The sequence below is a fragment of the Nycticebus coucang genome, chromosome 6 (assembly GCF_027406575.1).
Source record: "Nycticebus coucang isolate mNycCou1 chromosome 6, mNycCou1.pri, whole genome shotgun sequence".
In the NCBI taxonomy this organism is placed as follows: domain Eukaryota; kingdom Metazoa; phylum Chordata; class Mammalia; order Primates; family Lorisidae; genus Nycticebus; species Nycticebus coucang.
In genome coordinates this window covers 47,253,469-47,271,043 of record NC_069785.1, presented here as the reverse complement: position 1 = coordinate 47,271,043, position 17,575 = coordinate 47,253,469, and the positions used below count along the sequence as shown (strand labels likewise).

Genomic DNA, 17,575 nt, shown 5'->3' with positions numbered 1-17,575 from the left:
TCAGCTAATATCAGGGTTCCAGAGTCTGTTCTCGGGGCCAGGTAAATTCATCCCAATAACCTGAAAGTTCCATGTCCTGGGAACCTCCCCCCCTCAGTCCCAAGCATACCAGTTTGGTCACTTGCCAGATGGATTCCGCATATTACAATAAGTCTCTTATCCTACTGTCCCCCAGGGCTCACCTGACCTGTTCCAGAGTTTCCAAGGCCTCAAGCTCAATACTCAGAATATTCAGAACTGTTCCTTCTTGGAGAGAGGTAGGGACAGCATGAGCTGAGTCAGTCACTAGGAACAGGTTAGGATCAGAGGAGACCTGGAGACTAAGGAGAAGGGTTCCCTAGGAACCCAGCTGTTGCAGAGTTAGATTTAAGACTCCTGTCTTTATCTAATATTTGTATGTATCTCTGTGTATATAATGAGAATTAAATAGTTCCTGGAATCCTGAAATTTTTTTCAGCATTTACATTGTTTGGAGATAAGAGAGAACTACTAAAAGGAAAACTGTCTGAAATCCTATTTGGAAGTGAGCAGAATGTAAATTATTAAAATACAAATAACAAAGAGGTAAGTAAAACTTTGTTGTCAGTATAAAATAGCTGTAATAATTACAGTAATTTATATATAATTATGTGGCCTGGCAATTGTGAGACCTTATTATTATATCATGTGAGTCACACACCAAGATCTTTGTGATTAGAGTAGTAAATTTTGCTCAGTCATGTGTGCTCCTGTACTCAGCTTAAAACCATTAAAGGAAACTTAGCTTCGGCTCAGTCCTGGGTTTTTTGCTTCAGTAAACACAGACAGCAGATGTACTGGTTACATTTGATTCTGGGAAGACCAACATAAAGATGCTTTTTTAAAAAATTAATGCCATCTTTATTTATAAAGGAATTCTGGGAAAAGTTCAAAGCACTTTACAGATTCTCATCTGATTAATCCTCGAAATAACCCTGTAAGGGAGTTTACACAATGGCCTTCATTGTGAAAAGTCACCAGTTGTTAAAGGCCATAAAAGAGTTACTTTGTTTACAGTTGCTTCTTTGTCCTGGTCTAATTCATAAATGTTATAATGTTCTAGATATAATAGATTGAGTATAAATATAAGCAATTAGTGTATTAACAATCAACAATCATTATGAAACACAATGATCTCACCACTAAAAATGTCTTACAAATCACTTTACACACCAACTTAACAAAATAGAAATGTTTGTATTAGATGGAAATTTAAAGTTATGGATGTACTTTCTATGATTAAAATATTTTCATATGTTACTCTTGCTACAAGCATATCAGGTGCCATGGATACAAAAACAGCACAGGATAGAAATAAAGTAATGGTAACAGTAATGTGTGGTGGTCACCTAGAAGACCTCTACCTGAGTCAGAATGTGTTGTTAACAAACCAAGAACTGGGCTTTAGCAATCCAAAAGAGAAACAGATATAAGCAAGTGTTCTTTTGCTTTTGCAAAAGATTTGCCAATCAACATCTGCCCATGCCCGCACATTGTAGTTTAGTTCAGGAACAATGGTCTCTAATGACTCTCTTTGATAAAGTTGGTAAGGGAATCCTTCCCCATACAAAATTTCATTTGAATCTTACAGTGTTCCTATAAAATAGGTTGGACAAATATTATTTCCCACTTTTTACAGACAAGAAAATGAGCTCAGTAATATTACGCTGCTAGGGGTCACAGTGAATAAATGTCAAAAGTAGACGATAAACCAGGTTCTCTGAGTTCTCCTGTGTGCTCTTTTCTATGAGGAAGTACGTGCAAAGTCAGCCTTCTACCCTCAACTTTAAGCTCCTCCAGCCCAGCCACCATCTCCAGACTCTAGGGTTGGTATGCTTACTCCCTAAACCCCCCTACCATCTAGGACCTCCTAGTCCCTCCAATTTCATCCATACATGGTTGAGAAATCCATAGGAACAAATTTACTTTAAGCACTAAGGGGAAATAAAAACAAAGGTATGAGAATAATGAACTCGATTAAGTGTAGGTTTTGGCTGACATCCTAGTTTGTCTGCTAGGGTAAATAGGCTCTTGGGCAGGGGTCCTCAAACTGTGGCCCACGGACCACATAAGGCAGTGTGATTGTATTTGTTCCCATTTTGTTTTTTTACTTCAAAATAAGATATGTGCAGTGTGCATAGGAATTTGTTCATAGTTTTTTTTTTTAACTATAGTCCAGCCCTCCAACGGTCTGAGGGACAGTGAACTGGCCCCCTGTTTAAAAAGTTTGAGGACCTCTGCTCTTGGGCAAGGGGCCTCTCCTTTATCTCCTCCCTGTCCAAAAAAGGGCCTTTTCCCATCCATGGGTTAAGTCTCTTATCTATTTTGTGTCTTTCTCCTCCTCCTCCCATGGAGAAGGGGTTATACTGAAACTGTTAACAACGAAACCCCAAAAAGCAAGGAACTATTACACTTACTAGCTGTGGGGTTTTTTTGTGTTTTTTTTTTTTTTTTTGCAGTTTTTGGCCAGGGCCAGGTTTGAACCCACCACCTCCAGTATATGGGGCTGGCATCCTACTCTTTGAGCCACAGGCACCACCCTATACTTACTAGCTGTGTATCCCATTACTCACACTTGTTGATAGGCATCCAGTAGCTTTCAGCCCATCCTGAAAGGATAAAGAGACACAACCACAACATCCTAAGGGAACCTCCTACAGCCACGTAACTCCAATGGAGAAAGGCATTCTGTGGATGGCAGGCTAATTTTTAAAAACTTTTCACTTTTTTGGTGCTCATTTCCAAGGGAGATTTTACCAGACGATGCTGATTTCTCAAGGTGCTGGGCAAATCCTTAATCTGTGAAATAGAGATCTCTGCAAACACACTTTATACAGTCTAGATGCTTTTCTGCAGATCACTCTGCTTTTCTGCAGAAAGAAACCAAGGGAGACAGTGTAATGGTTAAGAGACCTGAAACAAAACTGATTTGAACTGAGTTCCTGCTCTGTTAGCTTTATAACCCCAACCAAGATAATTAACCTCCCAGTGATTCTGTCTTCATTAAAAATAATAGCTGGCATGTACTGAGCACTTATTGTGTGCTAGGAACTATGTGTGCTAAGTTGTACATGCTTTACATACATTATCTTATTTAATTGTTACCAGAACCCACAGTAGTACTATTACCATCCGCCATATATGGAAAATAGAAGCACAAAGAGGTTATATGGTTTGCCAGAGACCAAATGACTATAAACGGTAAAGCCATGAGTCAAACACAAGCAGTCTGATTTTAAAATCCATGCTTTTAATCACTACCTTCTTCCCAGTGACTCTGCAAGGATCGTGTGAGCTCAGGTCTCCTGCATATTGCCTGGCACAAACAAGCCTTACTAAATATTAGAAATTATTCTTAGAATTGTCACTTTTTTGAGAGATATCTGGACCTAGATATTTTGACAGAGGACATTTTGTGTCTATCCCTTTTAACCACACCAAGGTGTATATCCTGCAACTGATCTGACCGGTTTCTGCCTCAACAATCTGCATAGTAAGGGGTTACCTTGTTGAAAGATAGGCTAAACAGCTGGCAACTTTTTTCCATTTGCTATATAAAAATGTTAAAAGTTCTTCAAACTAGAAAGAAGTATGGAGTCTCTGATTAAAAAAAAAAAACGGTGGGCAGCGACTGTGGCTCAAGGAGTAGGGCGCTGGCCCCATATACCAGGGGTGGTGGGTTCAAGCCCGACCCCAGCCAAAACTGCAAAAAAAGGCATACTGAACAATAGCTAGCAGAATTGCAGATACTACCAGGATTATAAATGGTGCCTGTTTCATAAGTTCATACATCTATTCTTATAAACTTCAAATAACACAGAAATAAGGTTGCAAATGGTGGTTACATTTCAAGTCTATTCACATAAATCTTTGTAGCCCATTTTGAATTTTAATGATAGAAACCATGCCACTAGACCAAGGGCAGGCCTGGCAACAAGAGCCCATATGATAAAAGAATGAGAAATAAGAAAAGTGTCTTTGCTGTTATAGATGAAAGTTGATATCTGGTTTATTAGTTATCCATTGCTGTGTAACAGATTACTCCAAAATTTACCATCTTAAAACAATACGTATTTATCTCATGCAATTTCCATGGTCATCTGGGTCATCTGAGAGTAGCTTAGCAAGGGGCCTCTGGCTCAGGATCTCTCAGCTGAAGGCTTAGGTGGGGCTGAAGATCCACTTCCAAGACAGTTCACTCTCATGGCCGTTGGCAGAAGGCCTCCATTCCTCATCACGTGGGCCTTTCCACAGGGTTGAGTTCTTCATGACACAGTACGCAGCACCGCACCCCCTACCCCCGCCAACCAGTGTAAATGTAAGAATAAAGAGGCAGCTGCAATGCCTTTTATGATCTAGTCTTATAAATCACAGTTACTTCTGGTATATTATATTCATTATAGGCCATAGGCAACTCATTAAGCACAGCCTAGACTTAATAGGAAGGGAATTAAGCTCCACCCCTTGATGGGTAGAGTATCACAGAATTTGTGGATATTATCTTAAAATCACCACAGAGAGGGCAGTGCCTGTGGCTCAGTCCGTAGGGCGCCGGCCCCATATACCGAGGGTGGCGCGTTCAAACCCGGCCCCGGCCAAAACTGCAACCAAAAAATAGCTGGGCGTTGTGGCGGGCGCCTGTAGTCCCAGCTACTCGGGAGGCTGAGGCAAGAGAATCGCTTGGGCCCAGGAGTTGGAGGTTGCTGTGAGCTGGGTGAGGCCACGGCACTCTACCGAGGGCCATAAAGTGAGACTCTGTCTCTACAAAAAAAAAAAATCACCATAGAGAGTTTTTGTTGCCCTCCCATGACTTTCTCCAGGTATCCTGAGAGAGAAAATAATAAGAACAAACTTGGATACAGGACTGCCACCCTCCTTAACAAAGCTGGCTGTAAGTACCCAAAACAATCCTTGCTCTTGCCTTAACTTTTTTTTTTTTAATTTATTGCGGAAGGTTCGATGTTTTTATGTAAATACATGATGTTTACACACTGAGACAACATTCTGGTAATACACATTTGTGGAGTCAAATTTGTGGAAAAAAATGCGTAAAATATTGTAAGTAGAATTTTCTAAAAGTTTCTATACAATTTATACTCCAAATATTGGCAATGATGTAAAGATGAAATACATAGCATAGCAAATAGTAAAAATTAATTCTATCAATTTAAAATGATGAAGAAAAAAGAATAACAAAAAAGAAAACAAGCAACAAATCTCCCTAATGAAAAGAAAATTGGGTGTATGAAAAAATGTTTTACAGGGATAGATTATGGGCAATTGTACAGAGGCCATCCACAGAACTGGATGACTTTCCTGATCATTAACCACATACAGCATTCTTGAGCCTCTATGACTAACTACTTGATCTCTTTTAGGATGTGGCTCTCCTTAGAGAAAATGTTCGTATTCTGTTTCCACATGGTGCTGCTCTTTCTCAAATTCTGTGATTTCTGTGACTGTGATTTTCAAGAGTTTAGGCATTAAGGATTGTAGGCATTAGGAATTTAGACTTTCGAGATCTGATCTTTTAGGATTTCAACGTTTGGGATTACGGTGTGCACGATTGTGTCTTTCGTGGTAATCATCCAAACTTGGCTAAAATTCCTGCCTTTGTTCTTTGATGAATATGACTAACAGCACTCTCATACATGTCAAATGAAAAACTACATGTATAAATTTAGTTGCCTTAATTTTTCTTAAAAACATCTATCTCTCTTCCTTAAAGAGAATCTTATTTTAAAGAATTTGTACTAAAGAAAGATCACACTCCTGAAATACCTGCTTTATTCATTTTTGTCTCTTATCAGTAGAATTTCAGATAGTATAACAAAGTGAAATTAAAAACAACAAAAAACAACCTACTCCCAAACTGGATGAATTACATTTTAGGGCAGTGGTTCTCAATCTTCCTAATGCCACCGCCCTTTAATACAGTTCCTGTGGGTCGCAACCCACAGGTTGAGAACCACTGTTTTAGGGGGTTAGGAAAGCAACCCTTAGTAAATTCTTTTCCTTCAGCTGATTATGACCAGAGTGCCCTGGTTTTTAAATATTCTAGATAATAATATTATCTAATAATATTCCCTTCCTGGTCTAGGAACCATGAAATCTGTGATCCAGGTTTCCTAACTTGAGTCCCTTGGCCGTAGTTCTGTAAGAATACACATACATTATTATAAAAATACAACATTCATAAACACTGGTATAAAATAGGAGTTTCCATTATAATTCAACCCCCACTAGAAGAGGTAGGGGCTTATTCTATAATAGTGATTTTCAACTGGCATGCCACAGCATACTAGTATGCCATGAGATCATAGGTGTGCCTCAAAAAATTTTAAAGATCATTAATTAAATTATTTTTGAAAGAATTTCAAAACACAGTAAATATATCCTTTTTCTTTTTTTTTTTTTTTGATCAATGTAATGTAAGTGTGCTGAGGAAGTTTAAGTATAGGTTCAAGTGTACAGAGATTAAAAAAAGGTTGATAAACACTGCTGTATAAGGTGAACTCTCCTGACAATGTCATTGTTTCCATTGTTTTTAACCTTGAGTTAGATTATTAACTCGCTCTGAGAATACGATCAAAGCTAAAAGATTTACCCAAAAAAATACACATACTCGCAAAATTTTGCACTTAAGTTTAAGGCCTCCCAAACTCCCTACTCTCATTCAGGAGATCTGGCTTAAGAATCTCTAAGACTGGGCAGTGCCTGTGGCTCAAAGGGGTAGGGTGCCATCCCCATATGCCAGAGGTGGCAGGTTCAAACGCAGCCCTGGCCAAAAACTACAAAAAAAAAAAAAAAAAAAACTCTAAGACTAGGAAAGGGGAGAACTTATTGATATTCCATTTTGCCATTAAAATTTAGGTTTAAATCAGAAGCTACTACTCAGAACTTAATTCTTTGTAGTGTTTTGGGGTTTGTGTGGGTTTTTCTTTTATTTTTGTTAAACAGAACCAAAGACCAAACAGGTATTTCTACAGGAAAACCTTGTTTTATTGCACTTTGCTTTATCGCACATCTCAGATACAGCATTTTTTTGTTGTCGTTGTTTTACAAATTGAAAAGTTCAATTTGTAACTTGAATCAAGCAAGTCTTTCAGAAGCCATTTTACCAACAGCATATGCTTGCTCTGTGTCTGTCCCATTTTGGTAATTCTCTCAATTATTTCAAACTTTTTCATTATTATTATATGTAACAGTAATCTGTGATATAATTATTTTGGGGCACCAAAAACCATGCCCATATGAGATGGCAATCTTTATCAATAAATGTTGTACATTTTCTCACTGTTTCATCAGCTGTCACTGCAGTGTCCCCCAACAATATTGAAATTATGCCAACTTAAGCCAATTAATTGCCCTACAATCGCCTTTCTTACTGTTTCATCAGCTGTCACTGCAGTGTCCCCCAACAATATTGAAATTATGCCAACTTAAGCCAATTAATTGCCCTACAATTGCCTGTAAATGGTTAAGTGAAAGGAAGAGTCAAATATCTTTCACCTAAATCATTAACTAAATCACAAGCTAGAAATGAGTAAGTTTAGTGGGGAAGGCATCTTGAAAGCCAAGACAGACCAAAAGCTAGTCTTGTGCCAAACAACCAAATTGTAGATGCAAAGGAAAAGTTCTTGAAGGAAATTAAAAGTGCTACTTCAGTAAAAACACAAATGATAGCAAAAGCAAAACAGGCTTATTGTTGATATGGAGAAAGTTTAAGTGATCTGGGTAAAGGATCAAACCAGCCACAACATAGTCTTAAGCCAAAACCTAATCCAAAGCACCTAGCTCTCTTCAATTTTGTGAAAGCTGAGAGAGGTGAAGAAGGTGCAAAAGAAAAGTTGGAATGGAGCAGAAGTAAAGCAGCAGGCATTGATGGAGAAGCTACAGCAAGATTTCCAGAAAATGTAGCTAAGATCACTGATAACTTGGCTATACTAAACAAAAGATTTTCAATGTAGATGGAATACCTTTACACTAGAAGTGCATGCCATTTAGAACTTTCCCTCATAGCAAGAAGTCAATGCCTGGCTTCAACGTCAAAGTATAGGCTGACTCTCTTGTTAGAGGCTAATGCAACTGTTAGCTTTAAGTAGAAGCCAATGCTCACTTATCACTCTGAAACAGCTTGAGGATCTTGTTTCAAGAAAAAAATATAAATATATGTTTTGTGAGGCTATGGCTGCCATTGATTATGATTCCTCTGATGGATCTGGACAAAGTTAATTAAAAATATTCTTCTGGAAAGGATTCACCATTCTAGATGTCATTGAGAATATCATATTGTCATGGGCTCTAAAAAAAATTTTTTTTTTGAGACAGAGTCTCAAGCTGTCACCCTGGGTAGAGTGCTGTGGCGTCATAGCTCAAAGCAACCTCCAACTCCTGGGCTCAACCAATCCTCTTGCCTCAATTTTTCTATTTTTAGTAGAAGCAGGGTCTTACTTTTGCTCAGGCTGGTAACAAACTCACGACCTCAAACAATCCACCCATCTCAGCTTCCCAAAGTGCTAAGATTTACAGGTATGAGCCACCATTCCCAGTCATCTAAATTTAAAAGATATATTCACAATTCATGGCAGGAGATCAAAATATCAATATTAACAGGAGTCTGGAGGAAGATTCCAAACCTCATGGATACTTTGAGGGGTTCAAGACTTCAATGGAGGAATTAACTACAGATGGGGTAGAAATAGCAAGAGAACTAGAAGTGCCTGAATTGCTGCCATCTCATAAAACTTGAATGAGGACATGGTGGCTCCTGCCTATAATCCTAACACTTTGGCAGGCCCAGAGGGTAGGATCATATGAGCCCAGGAATTTGAGACCATCCTGGGTGGACCCCTGTCTCTACAAAAGTTTTAAGAAAAATTAAAAATTAGCCATACATAGTAGCATGTGCCTCTAGTCCCAACTATTTGGTAGGCTGAGGTGAGAGGACCTCAGGAGCAAGAGCAGCAGTAAGCTTATGATCACACCACTGCATTTCAGCCTGGGCAACGGAGCAAAACCCTGTATCAGAAAAAACAAAAAACAGCCCAACAAAAGCTTCAATGAATGAGGAGCTGCTTCTTATGGCTAAGCAAAGAAAATGGTTTCTTGCTGTGAAACCTACTGGTGAAAATGCTGTGAACACGGTTGAAATGACAACAAAGGATTGTATAAATTTAGTGGCAAGGTTTGAGAGGATTTACTCCTATTTTGAAAGAAGTTCTACTGCGGGTAGAACAACACTGAGCGCTACAGAAAAATCTTTCACGAAAACAGTGATGGATGCAGCAAACTTCATTGTTGTCTTATTTTAAGAAACAGCCGCCCCAACCTTCAGCAACCACCACCCTGATCAGTCACCAGCCATCAACATTAAGGCAAGATCCTCCACTAGCAAAAAAGATTACGACTTGCTGAAAGCTCAGATGATTGTTAGCAGTTTATTTTTTGCAATAAATAATTTAAAATATATACTTTGTAAAGCCATAATCATATTATTGCACACTTAATAGACCGTAATATAGTGTAAACATAACTTTTATATGCACTAGGAAACAAACAATTCATGTAATCTAACTTTATCGTAATATTCTGGTCTAATCAAACTCGCACTGAAGTTTATCTCCAAGGTATGACTGTACTAGATTTTTTGTGATTGGCTTTAGCCCATATTGCAAATACCTTGGAGACAAAAGGAACAGGGCAGTGAGCACACAGATAACAATACATATTTGCTGAAAAATATTCAGACACAGAGCTGCTGACGACCATATTCTTGCCCTCTCCAGTTATCTGACTGTGCAACAAATTTTGCCGAAAAGCTGCTTGGCATCCCACTTTCCAAAAAAGTACTAGGTCTGTTTGCTGCCTAGCACCCGCAACCAAGATCCCCACCACCCGAGATTGCGGAGACCCATCTTTGGGGGAGATAATTCCCGCAGCAACGCTGAGCCCCGGCTGGCGGCGAATGACAATTCGAATCCACCCATTTACGCGCAGACCACCACGCGGGTGGCACCGCCCACGCACGCCTCCCAGAATGGGGAAGCGGTGGCCGCCCGCGCTCCGCGCTTTGCCTGCGGGGACACCCCCTGGCGGAGGCGGCGCGCGTAGCCCATGAGCTAGGCTGGGGCGGGGACGCGCCGCGCGCCCCCGCCCCGCCCCCCGCGGGCGCCCCGGCTCTACGCTGCGGGCCTGCGTGTCCTCGCGCCGACCCCTCCCTCGCGTGCCTCACCGGGCGCACGCGCGCGGCCTCGCGCAGGGCGGAGAGAGGCAGTGGGCGCAGCAGCCCGGCCCCCGACCTGTCAGACCTGGCAGCCGGCCTCAAGCGGCGGGTGCGGCGGGCGGGAGCACGGCCCCGCGGCCCGGGGAGCAGCGCGAGCCGGCCCCAGCGAGCCGGCCGAGGGCGGGGAGATGTGCGGCGGCCCCGCGGCGGCGCCCCAGGTAGACGCGCCGCCCCCTCGCGGAGCCTCGGGGCCCGCCCTGCGTTCCGCTGCCGGGAGCCTTCGGAACATAGGGCAGTGTCGGAGCGCCTTTAATTTATAACGTGTTTCGTTTTCCACAGGATGAGGAGGGACGCGCGGCACTGCCCTCGGGAGCTGGGACTCCCGTGAAGTAGTCGCCGCCGACCGTCCGCCTGCGCCGAGCCGTCCGCGCCGCGGCCGCTCCGCCACTGCCATGGCCGGGGCCGGCGCGTGGAAGCGCCTCAAATCTCTGCTGAGGAGGGATGATGCGCCGCTGTTCCTAAATGACACCAGCGCCTTCGACTTCTCGGATGAGGTCGGAGGCGAGGGGCTTTCTCGGTTTAACAAACTTCGAGTTGTGGTGGCCGACGATGGTTCTGAAACCCTGGAAAGGCCTATTAACGGGGCGCACCCGGCCCTTCAGGCCGACGATGATTCCTTATTGGACCAGGACTTACCTTTGACCAACAGTCAGCTGAGTTTGAAGGTGGATTCCTGTGACAACTGCAGCAGACAGCGAGAGCTGCTGAAGCTGAGAAAGGTGAAAACCAGGTTGACCATTGCTGCTGTTCTTTACTTGATTTTCATGATTGGAGAGCTTGTAGGTGAGTTGTGCTGTCAACTCACTTTCTCTTTACCTTTCCTTGGGAGTCTTTTGTCAAACTGGAGTTGACACCTGATTTGAGGTTTAAACTTCCCTTTTAGAAAGTTTGTATTTATCAAGATGCTGATCTCATGATACGAAAATGCCACATAGTTCCAAAGTACAGAGCAACCTAAGCACAACATAAACTTCCCGGGATAACTTTGTCTTTGTCTTCTAGTTCTTTAGACACTGTCAAGTTTAAGGACAGTATCTTCATTGTATATTGTGTAATTTCCTTTTTGTAAAAAAAAAAAAAAAGCCAATAAAATAATAGGTTAATTTTTTTCTTTCTTTTTTATTTAGAAACCACCAACAGAATTTGTTAACCAATAGGTTAATTTTTTCAACGTTTAAAATAGTAAATGATTCTAACATTACTTAGAATCACAGAATTTAACAGTATGAAGAGACCTTATTGAACACCTGTTTCACCTTCTTTTTTACATATAAGGATTATGAGGGCCCAGAGAGGTTAAATAAATTGTGAGGCTACTTAAGGGGCTTAATGAAAGAGCCACATCTACATTCTCAGTCACTAGATTTTTTTTTCTATGCATTTAAGTTGTCTGTTTATATCTTTCCCTTTTGGGTTTATCACCAAAAGATTTGCAAAACTAAAAACTACCAACATGAAATTTTTTCCATGTAAGGAGAGTCTGAAATGAACCAATAGACTTCCTTGTAGTTCTATGAACTTGGTTTTATTTTTCGTGTTATAATTATACAAGTAATACATTCTCACTATAAAATACATTCCATTCTTAAGAGATTATCTTCAGTCACATCAGTGTAACTGTTAAATTGTCCTAGTGAGTTTACAAAGGGACATTAAACCAGGGAGATGATTCTTCCATGTTGTCTCTTAAGGATGAACTATGATGAAAGCAGAGGTGGCATTCCAAATTTAGAATGCTTGGCTAAAGGTATATGTAGGAAAAATTTGTTTCCTACTTCATTTTACACCGTTGTTCCCAGTGCTCGCTTCAACCATGTTTGCTTCAATCATACTTGCCTTCTTTTTATTCCTACTACTCATAAATCTCTTTGTGGCCTTGAGGCCTTCAAACAGGCTAGTCCCCCTACCTCAGCTGCTTTCAAACTTTTATGACCTCACTATAGTAAGAAATAACACTTAACATTGTGACTCATGTAGGCATGTGTGCATACATACACACTTACATAAATATATGCATAAGTGAAACAAAAGTTTTTTTGTTTTTTTGTTAGAGACAGTCTCACTTTATCACCTTTGGTAGAGTGCTGTGTTGTCACAGATCACAGCAACCTACAACTCCTGAGCTTAGGCAATCCTCTTGCCTCACCTCCCGAGTAGCTGGGACTACAGGCACCCGCCACAATACCCAGCTATTTTTTTGTTGCAATTTGGCCAGGGCTGAGTTTGAACCCGCCACCCTCAGTATATGGAGCTGGCTCCTTACCCACTGAGCCACAGGCGCCACCCCGTACAACAAAATTTGTATTTCATGTGATGTATTCTAATATTTTTTGATATGTGGTCCCAGCCCACTAAATTGATTTCATGGTCCCCTAATAATGTCAGGACCTGCAGTTTGAAAAACTGTTTGGGGGTTTTGGGGTTTAACAGTTCATATACACTGCCTTCTCCCAGATCTTTTCTTGGCTGGTTTCTTGTCATTTATGTCTCATCTCTAAAAGATACCTTTGAGAGACCTTTTCTGACTAAATCCTTTTTGTCCTCTGTTCTTTCCTTACCCTTAAAAGCCCTCAGCATCTGACATTATCTTATTTATTTATTAGTTTAATGTCTGTCTTTCTCCAGTGAAATATCAGCTGAATTCCTAGCACTTAGAATAGTGACTGGCACAAAGTAGAGACTCGTAAATCTTTACAAATTAATTTTTATTCCATTAGAGAATTATAGATGCTTAAGCTATAAAGAAATTAAAAGATAGGAGTGAAGTTGTGGCCAGATAAGCCACCATGGTTTCAACAAAGTTGACAAGATACAGTAGCTCATGCCTTTAATCCTACCACTCTGGGAGGCCAAGGCCAGGAGTTCAAGAACAGCCTAAACAAGAATGAGGCCTGTTGATACAAAAACTAGAAAAAATTAGCTGAGTATAGTGCTATGCACCTGCAGTCCCAGCTATTTGGGAGGCTGAAGCAGGAGAATTGCTTGAGCCTAGGAATTTGAGATTGCTGTGAGCCACTGCACTCTATCTGGGGTAAGAGGGTGAGACTCTGTCTCAAACAAACAAACAAAAAAAAAAAAACAGTGACTTGCCCAAATTAACACAAATAGAATAGAGTCATTTATACTTGGTGATTTTTGAAGTTAATATTTAATATTTGAAGTTAAAATAACATTAACCACAATTTTTTACCTTAAAGTTAGAGTTTATTTTACCTTGGTAAAAATCATCACAATATAATTGTCCTGACTTCCCATTTCCCATTTTCAAGTGAGTATGTCCATTGGTAAATGTTGTTTTGTGAAAGTCACAATAAATGTTTCCTTTCAAATACTGACTTTAGTTTCAAACATGAAAATATTTTGTTAAATAATATAGATTTGATAGTAGTATTTAAGATAGTATTTAGTCTTGAAGGGAGTTAAGAGCTGGTCTTTAAATCTTGAACATGGGTTTCCTGACTGGCAAGATAGTCCAGTCTGGAGGTAGCTACCTGATTTTCTTCCTTCTTTCCCCACCACAACCTAGCAAGGATCCTCTTTGGTTGAGTTTCCTCCTTCAGGCAACAACACAGAAAATTATTGACTTATCCTAACTATATCTGCCATGTTAGAAATGTTGCATCTTCATGTTTCTTCTTACTTTTTATTATTTAAATCATCTAATGTAAAAAACTATTATTCAGAATGTTATGTATACAGTAGGACATTTACTAAAGTGTGCCCAAAGCAACTAATCAAGCACCACTTAAGTGTACATATGAAAGTAAATTTCAATGAAAATCAATCAGGGAAGGGGTAGGAGCGGATAGATAAATTCACAGCTATTGGGTATACTGCACACTTTCTGGGTAAACTTTGACTCAATCTCTACAAAAACCAAGTATGTACACAAAACACATGTACCCCCTAATATTCTGAAATTTAAAAAAGGAAGTAAAAATCTATTTTAAAAAATGTGTCCATAGTACTTAGTAGTTTTGCATAAAGCATCTTTCCTACATAACACATCTTATGTAGGAAGTATGAAATACTACATAAAAAATGAAGTTAATTAAAAGATCGAAAATGGAAGATTTGATTTTGAATCTTGGCTTTGCTGCTTACTTTGCTCTGAGACCTTGGACAAGGTCTGTTCTTGTCATCCTTCTGTTGAGCAGTTATTTTATGAGTACTTACTGTGTGCCAGATAGTGTGCTACGTGTTCTGAATATACAGTGGAGAACAAAACTATTATAATCCCTATTACCTAGAGCATTTAGGGAGGGGGACATTAAACACATGAGTAAATTTAAAATTCAGATGGTCTTAACTTACGAAGAAAAAGAACAAGGTACTAGAAGACCTAATAACCAGTGAGACATATATAATGCACGAACCAGGTACATTTGAACAAAGCAACTAAAAGAATAGTAGGAGTTATCCAAGCGCAGGGAGTGAGTGTTCCAGGCGAAGAGAACAGCATGTACAAAGGTCCTAAAGCTTTCAATTCTTTAAAAGGAATAGAAAAGGCCAATTTGGTTGGAATGTAATAAATGTGAGGGAAAGAGACAGGAGGACCTGATTGGGCAGGTGCTGATAGGCACATTAAATGAGTATAGTTTTTATTCTAAGTACAGTATGAAACCAGTTACAGATTTTAAGCAGGAGGGTGACATGATGGGATGAACCTTTCTGAAAGATTAATCTGACTGTTATGTGGAGATTGAATTGGAGGGTGCATTTTTGGATACAGGTAAACTGATGCAGAGGTCCAGAGAAGAATTGGAATGCAGTAGATGGAGAAGAATGTATTGAATAAAAAACTAAGGAACCATTGACAAAATTGACTGATGGTTTGGATGTGAAGTGTCAGGAATGATTTTCTAAAGTTTTTCACCTGAGCAACTGAGTGTATGGCAGCATGTCTATGAAGTAGAGAGAATGCGGAGCAGGATTTGGGCATGGGCTTGTTTTAGATATGTTACTTTTCACATATATGTGAAATATCCAAGTGAGCTGTTAAATACAAGTCAGTAATTCAAAAGACAAATCAAGGTAGAGAAACATGGTATGTAATGCCACAGGAATGGGTGAAATTGCCTAGAGAGCCCAAGTCTTGAAGAATTGCAACTTTAGAAGTCAAGCAAAGACAAACAAGTATTCCAAAATCAAGAAAAGAGAGTGTTTCAAAGCGGAAATAAATAGGTTGAAACTGCTGAGAGTTCTAATTAGGTGAGAATTAAATATCCTCAGGTTTTGGTGACACAGTAGTCAATTACTTTAACAACTACATTCTTAATTGGAAATGAAAATGCTTGAAGAGTAAATACAGACTTCCAGGTCAAGATGGCAAATTAAGCATTTAATTTTGCTTCTTATACCTCTCTTTAAACTATAATAAAGGGATTTTTTTTTAAGATACAAATTCACACAGATGGGGAAAACTGGAGAGGAGAAAATAGCAACAAAATTTTGGAAACAGGGCGGCACCTGTGGCTCAGTGGGTAGGGCACCAGCCCCATATACCAAGGGTGGTGGGTTCAAACCAGGACCCGGCCAAACTGCAACAAAAACAAAATAGCCGGGTGTTGTGGCAGGTTCCTGTAGTTCCAGCTACTTGGGAGGCTGAGGCAAGAGAATCTCCTAAGCCCAGAAGTTGGAGGTTGCTGTGAGCTGTGTAACGTTACAGCGCTCTACAGCAGGCGATAAAGTTAGACTCTGTCTCTATAAAAAAAAAAAAAAAATGGAAACAATTAAAGAGGTAGCTGACTTAATAAACCCCGAAAAGCCAGTTTCTAAGCCAGTAGTGGGGAAAACTAAGAACCGACTCAATTTGTACTAGAGCAGGGATACTCAAGCTTTGCTGTGCATCAGAATTACTTAGACCCGTAGTCCTAAACCCCTGGTCCCCAACGCCTGGTTGGCAGAGCAATATGTACCTATTCAATAGCTTGTTAAGAACTGAGCCACACAGCAAGAGATAAGTGGCACCCAGCAAGCTAGTGAAGCCTTATCTGTATTTACAGCTGCTGTCCATCACTTGCTCCATCACCATCTGCTCTTGCCTTCTGTCAGATCAGCAGTGGCATTAGATTCTCACAGGATCTCAAACTCTAAACTGTGCATATGAGGAATCTAGGTTGTATACTCCTTATGAGTCTAATGCCCTCACCCCTGCTCCAGGAAAAATTGTCTTCCATGAAATTGATTCCTGGTGCTAAAAAGGTTAGGGCTGCTGACCTAGAGAACTTGTTAAAACACAAGATGCCAGGGGATGTTGATACTGCTGATCCAGGGACCACAATAGAGACTACTGTGCTAGAGAATCCTAAGTAGGCCCAGCACTGGTTGTACCAGGTACCTCTGGAAGTGTGGATGAAGATGGAGGCTAAAATACAGAAAGCTAGTTAAAACCTGTTTAACAACCAGTCAGATATAATAGTATATCAAGTATTCATAAAGCAAGAAAAAGAAAAGAACTTTTGAACAATAAAATAATGTTTTTCAACTTTATAGAAAAGTTAGAAGATGGGGTGGTGCCCATAACCTCAGTGGGTAGGGGGCCAGCCATATATACTGAAGCTGGTGGGATCAAACCCCACCTGGGCCAGCTAAAACAATGATAACTGCAACAATAACAACAAAATAGCCAGGCGTTGTGTCGGGTGCCTGGAGTCCCAGCTACTTGGGAAGGCTGAGGCAAGAGAATCGCTTAAGCCCAAGAGTTTTAGGTTGCTGTGAGCTGTGACGGTACGGCACTCTACCCAGAGTGACAGCTTGAGACTCTGTCTCAAAAAAAAAAAGAAAGAAAAAAGAAAAGTTACAAGATGAATTAAGGCACTCTCCAAAGTAGAGCAAAAAAAAAAAAAGAAAAAGAAAAAAACTGATAATTGGAGAGAATAGGCAAAAAAAATTAGAATTATCAGTCTAAATTCCAAATAAAAGGAGTCTAAGAAATATAGAAAGCAAAGGGGAAGAAATTTATCAGTACTATAGTTTAAGAACTGAAAGTTATACATTTCCAGATTAAAAGCATCAACAAAAGCCCAATAAATTTGGGGAAAAGAGATCCACATAAAGGTACATCATTGTGAAATTTCAGAACATAGGCAACACATTGTTATCTACCACCTCAGGCAGCTGTAGTGTTGAGTAGTTGCCTCTGATTGTTGTTAGCAAGCATGGGAAAGTCCTCTGATTGTTTTTGACAAGCATGGGAAAGGAAGGTGGGAGCTGTTGACACAGGGCAAGTGCCAAGGGTCAGGTCAAGTAAAAACAACCTTGCAGGTATTT

General features: G+C 40.2%; 1 protein-coding gene across 5 annotated transcripts in view; it reads left to right on the top strand.

Annotated features, from left to right (window-relative positions):
• Nucleotides 1–10,206: 10,206 nt before the first annotated feature.
• SLC30A4 (solute carrier family 30 member 4) overlaps nucleotides 10,207–17,575 on the top strand; it is a 37,743-nt gene continuing 30,374 nt past the window's right edge. Inside the window, exons 1-2 of one of the 5 annotated variants that reach the window (XM_053595393.1) lie at nucleotides 10,207–10,461; nucleotides 10,583–11,086. In XM_053595393.1, coding sequence (XP_053451368.1) covers nucleotides 10,696–11,086 — 391 coding nt within the window. In that variant the 5' untranslated portion in view covers nucleotides 10,207–10,461; nucleotides 10,583–10,695. Of the gene's footprint in view, nucleotides 10,462–10,502; nucleotides 11,087–17,575 lie in introns of those variants that run through there. The other 4 variants (XM_053595392.1, XM_053595391.1, XM_053595389.1 and 1 more) reach the window with 4 other exon arrangements.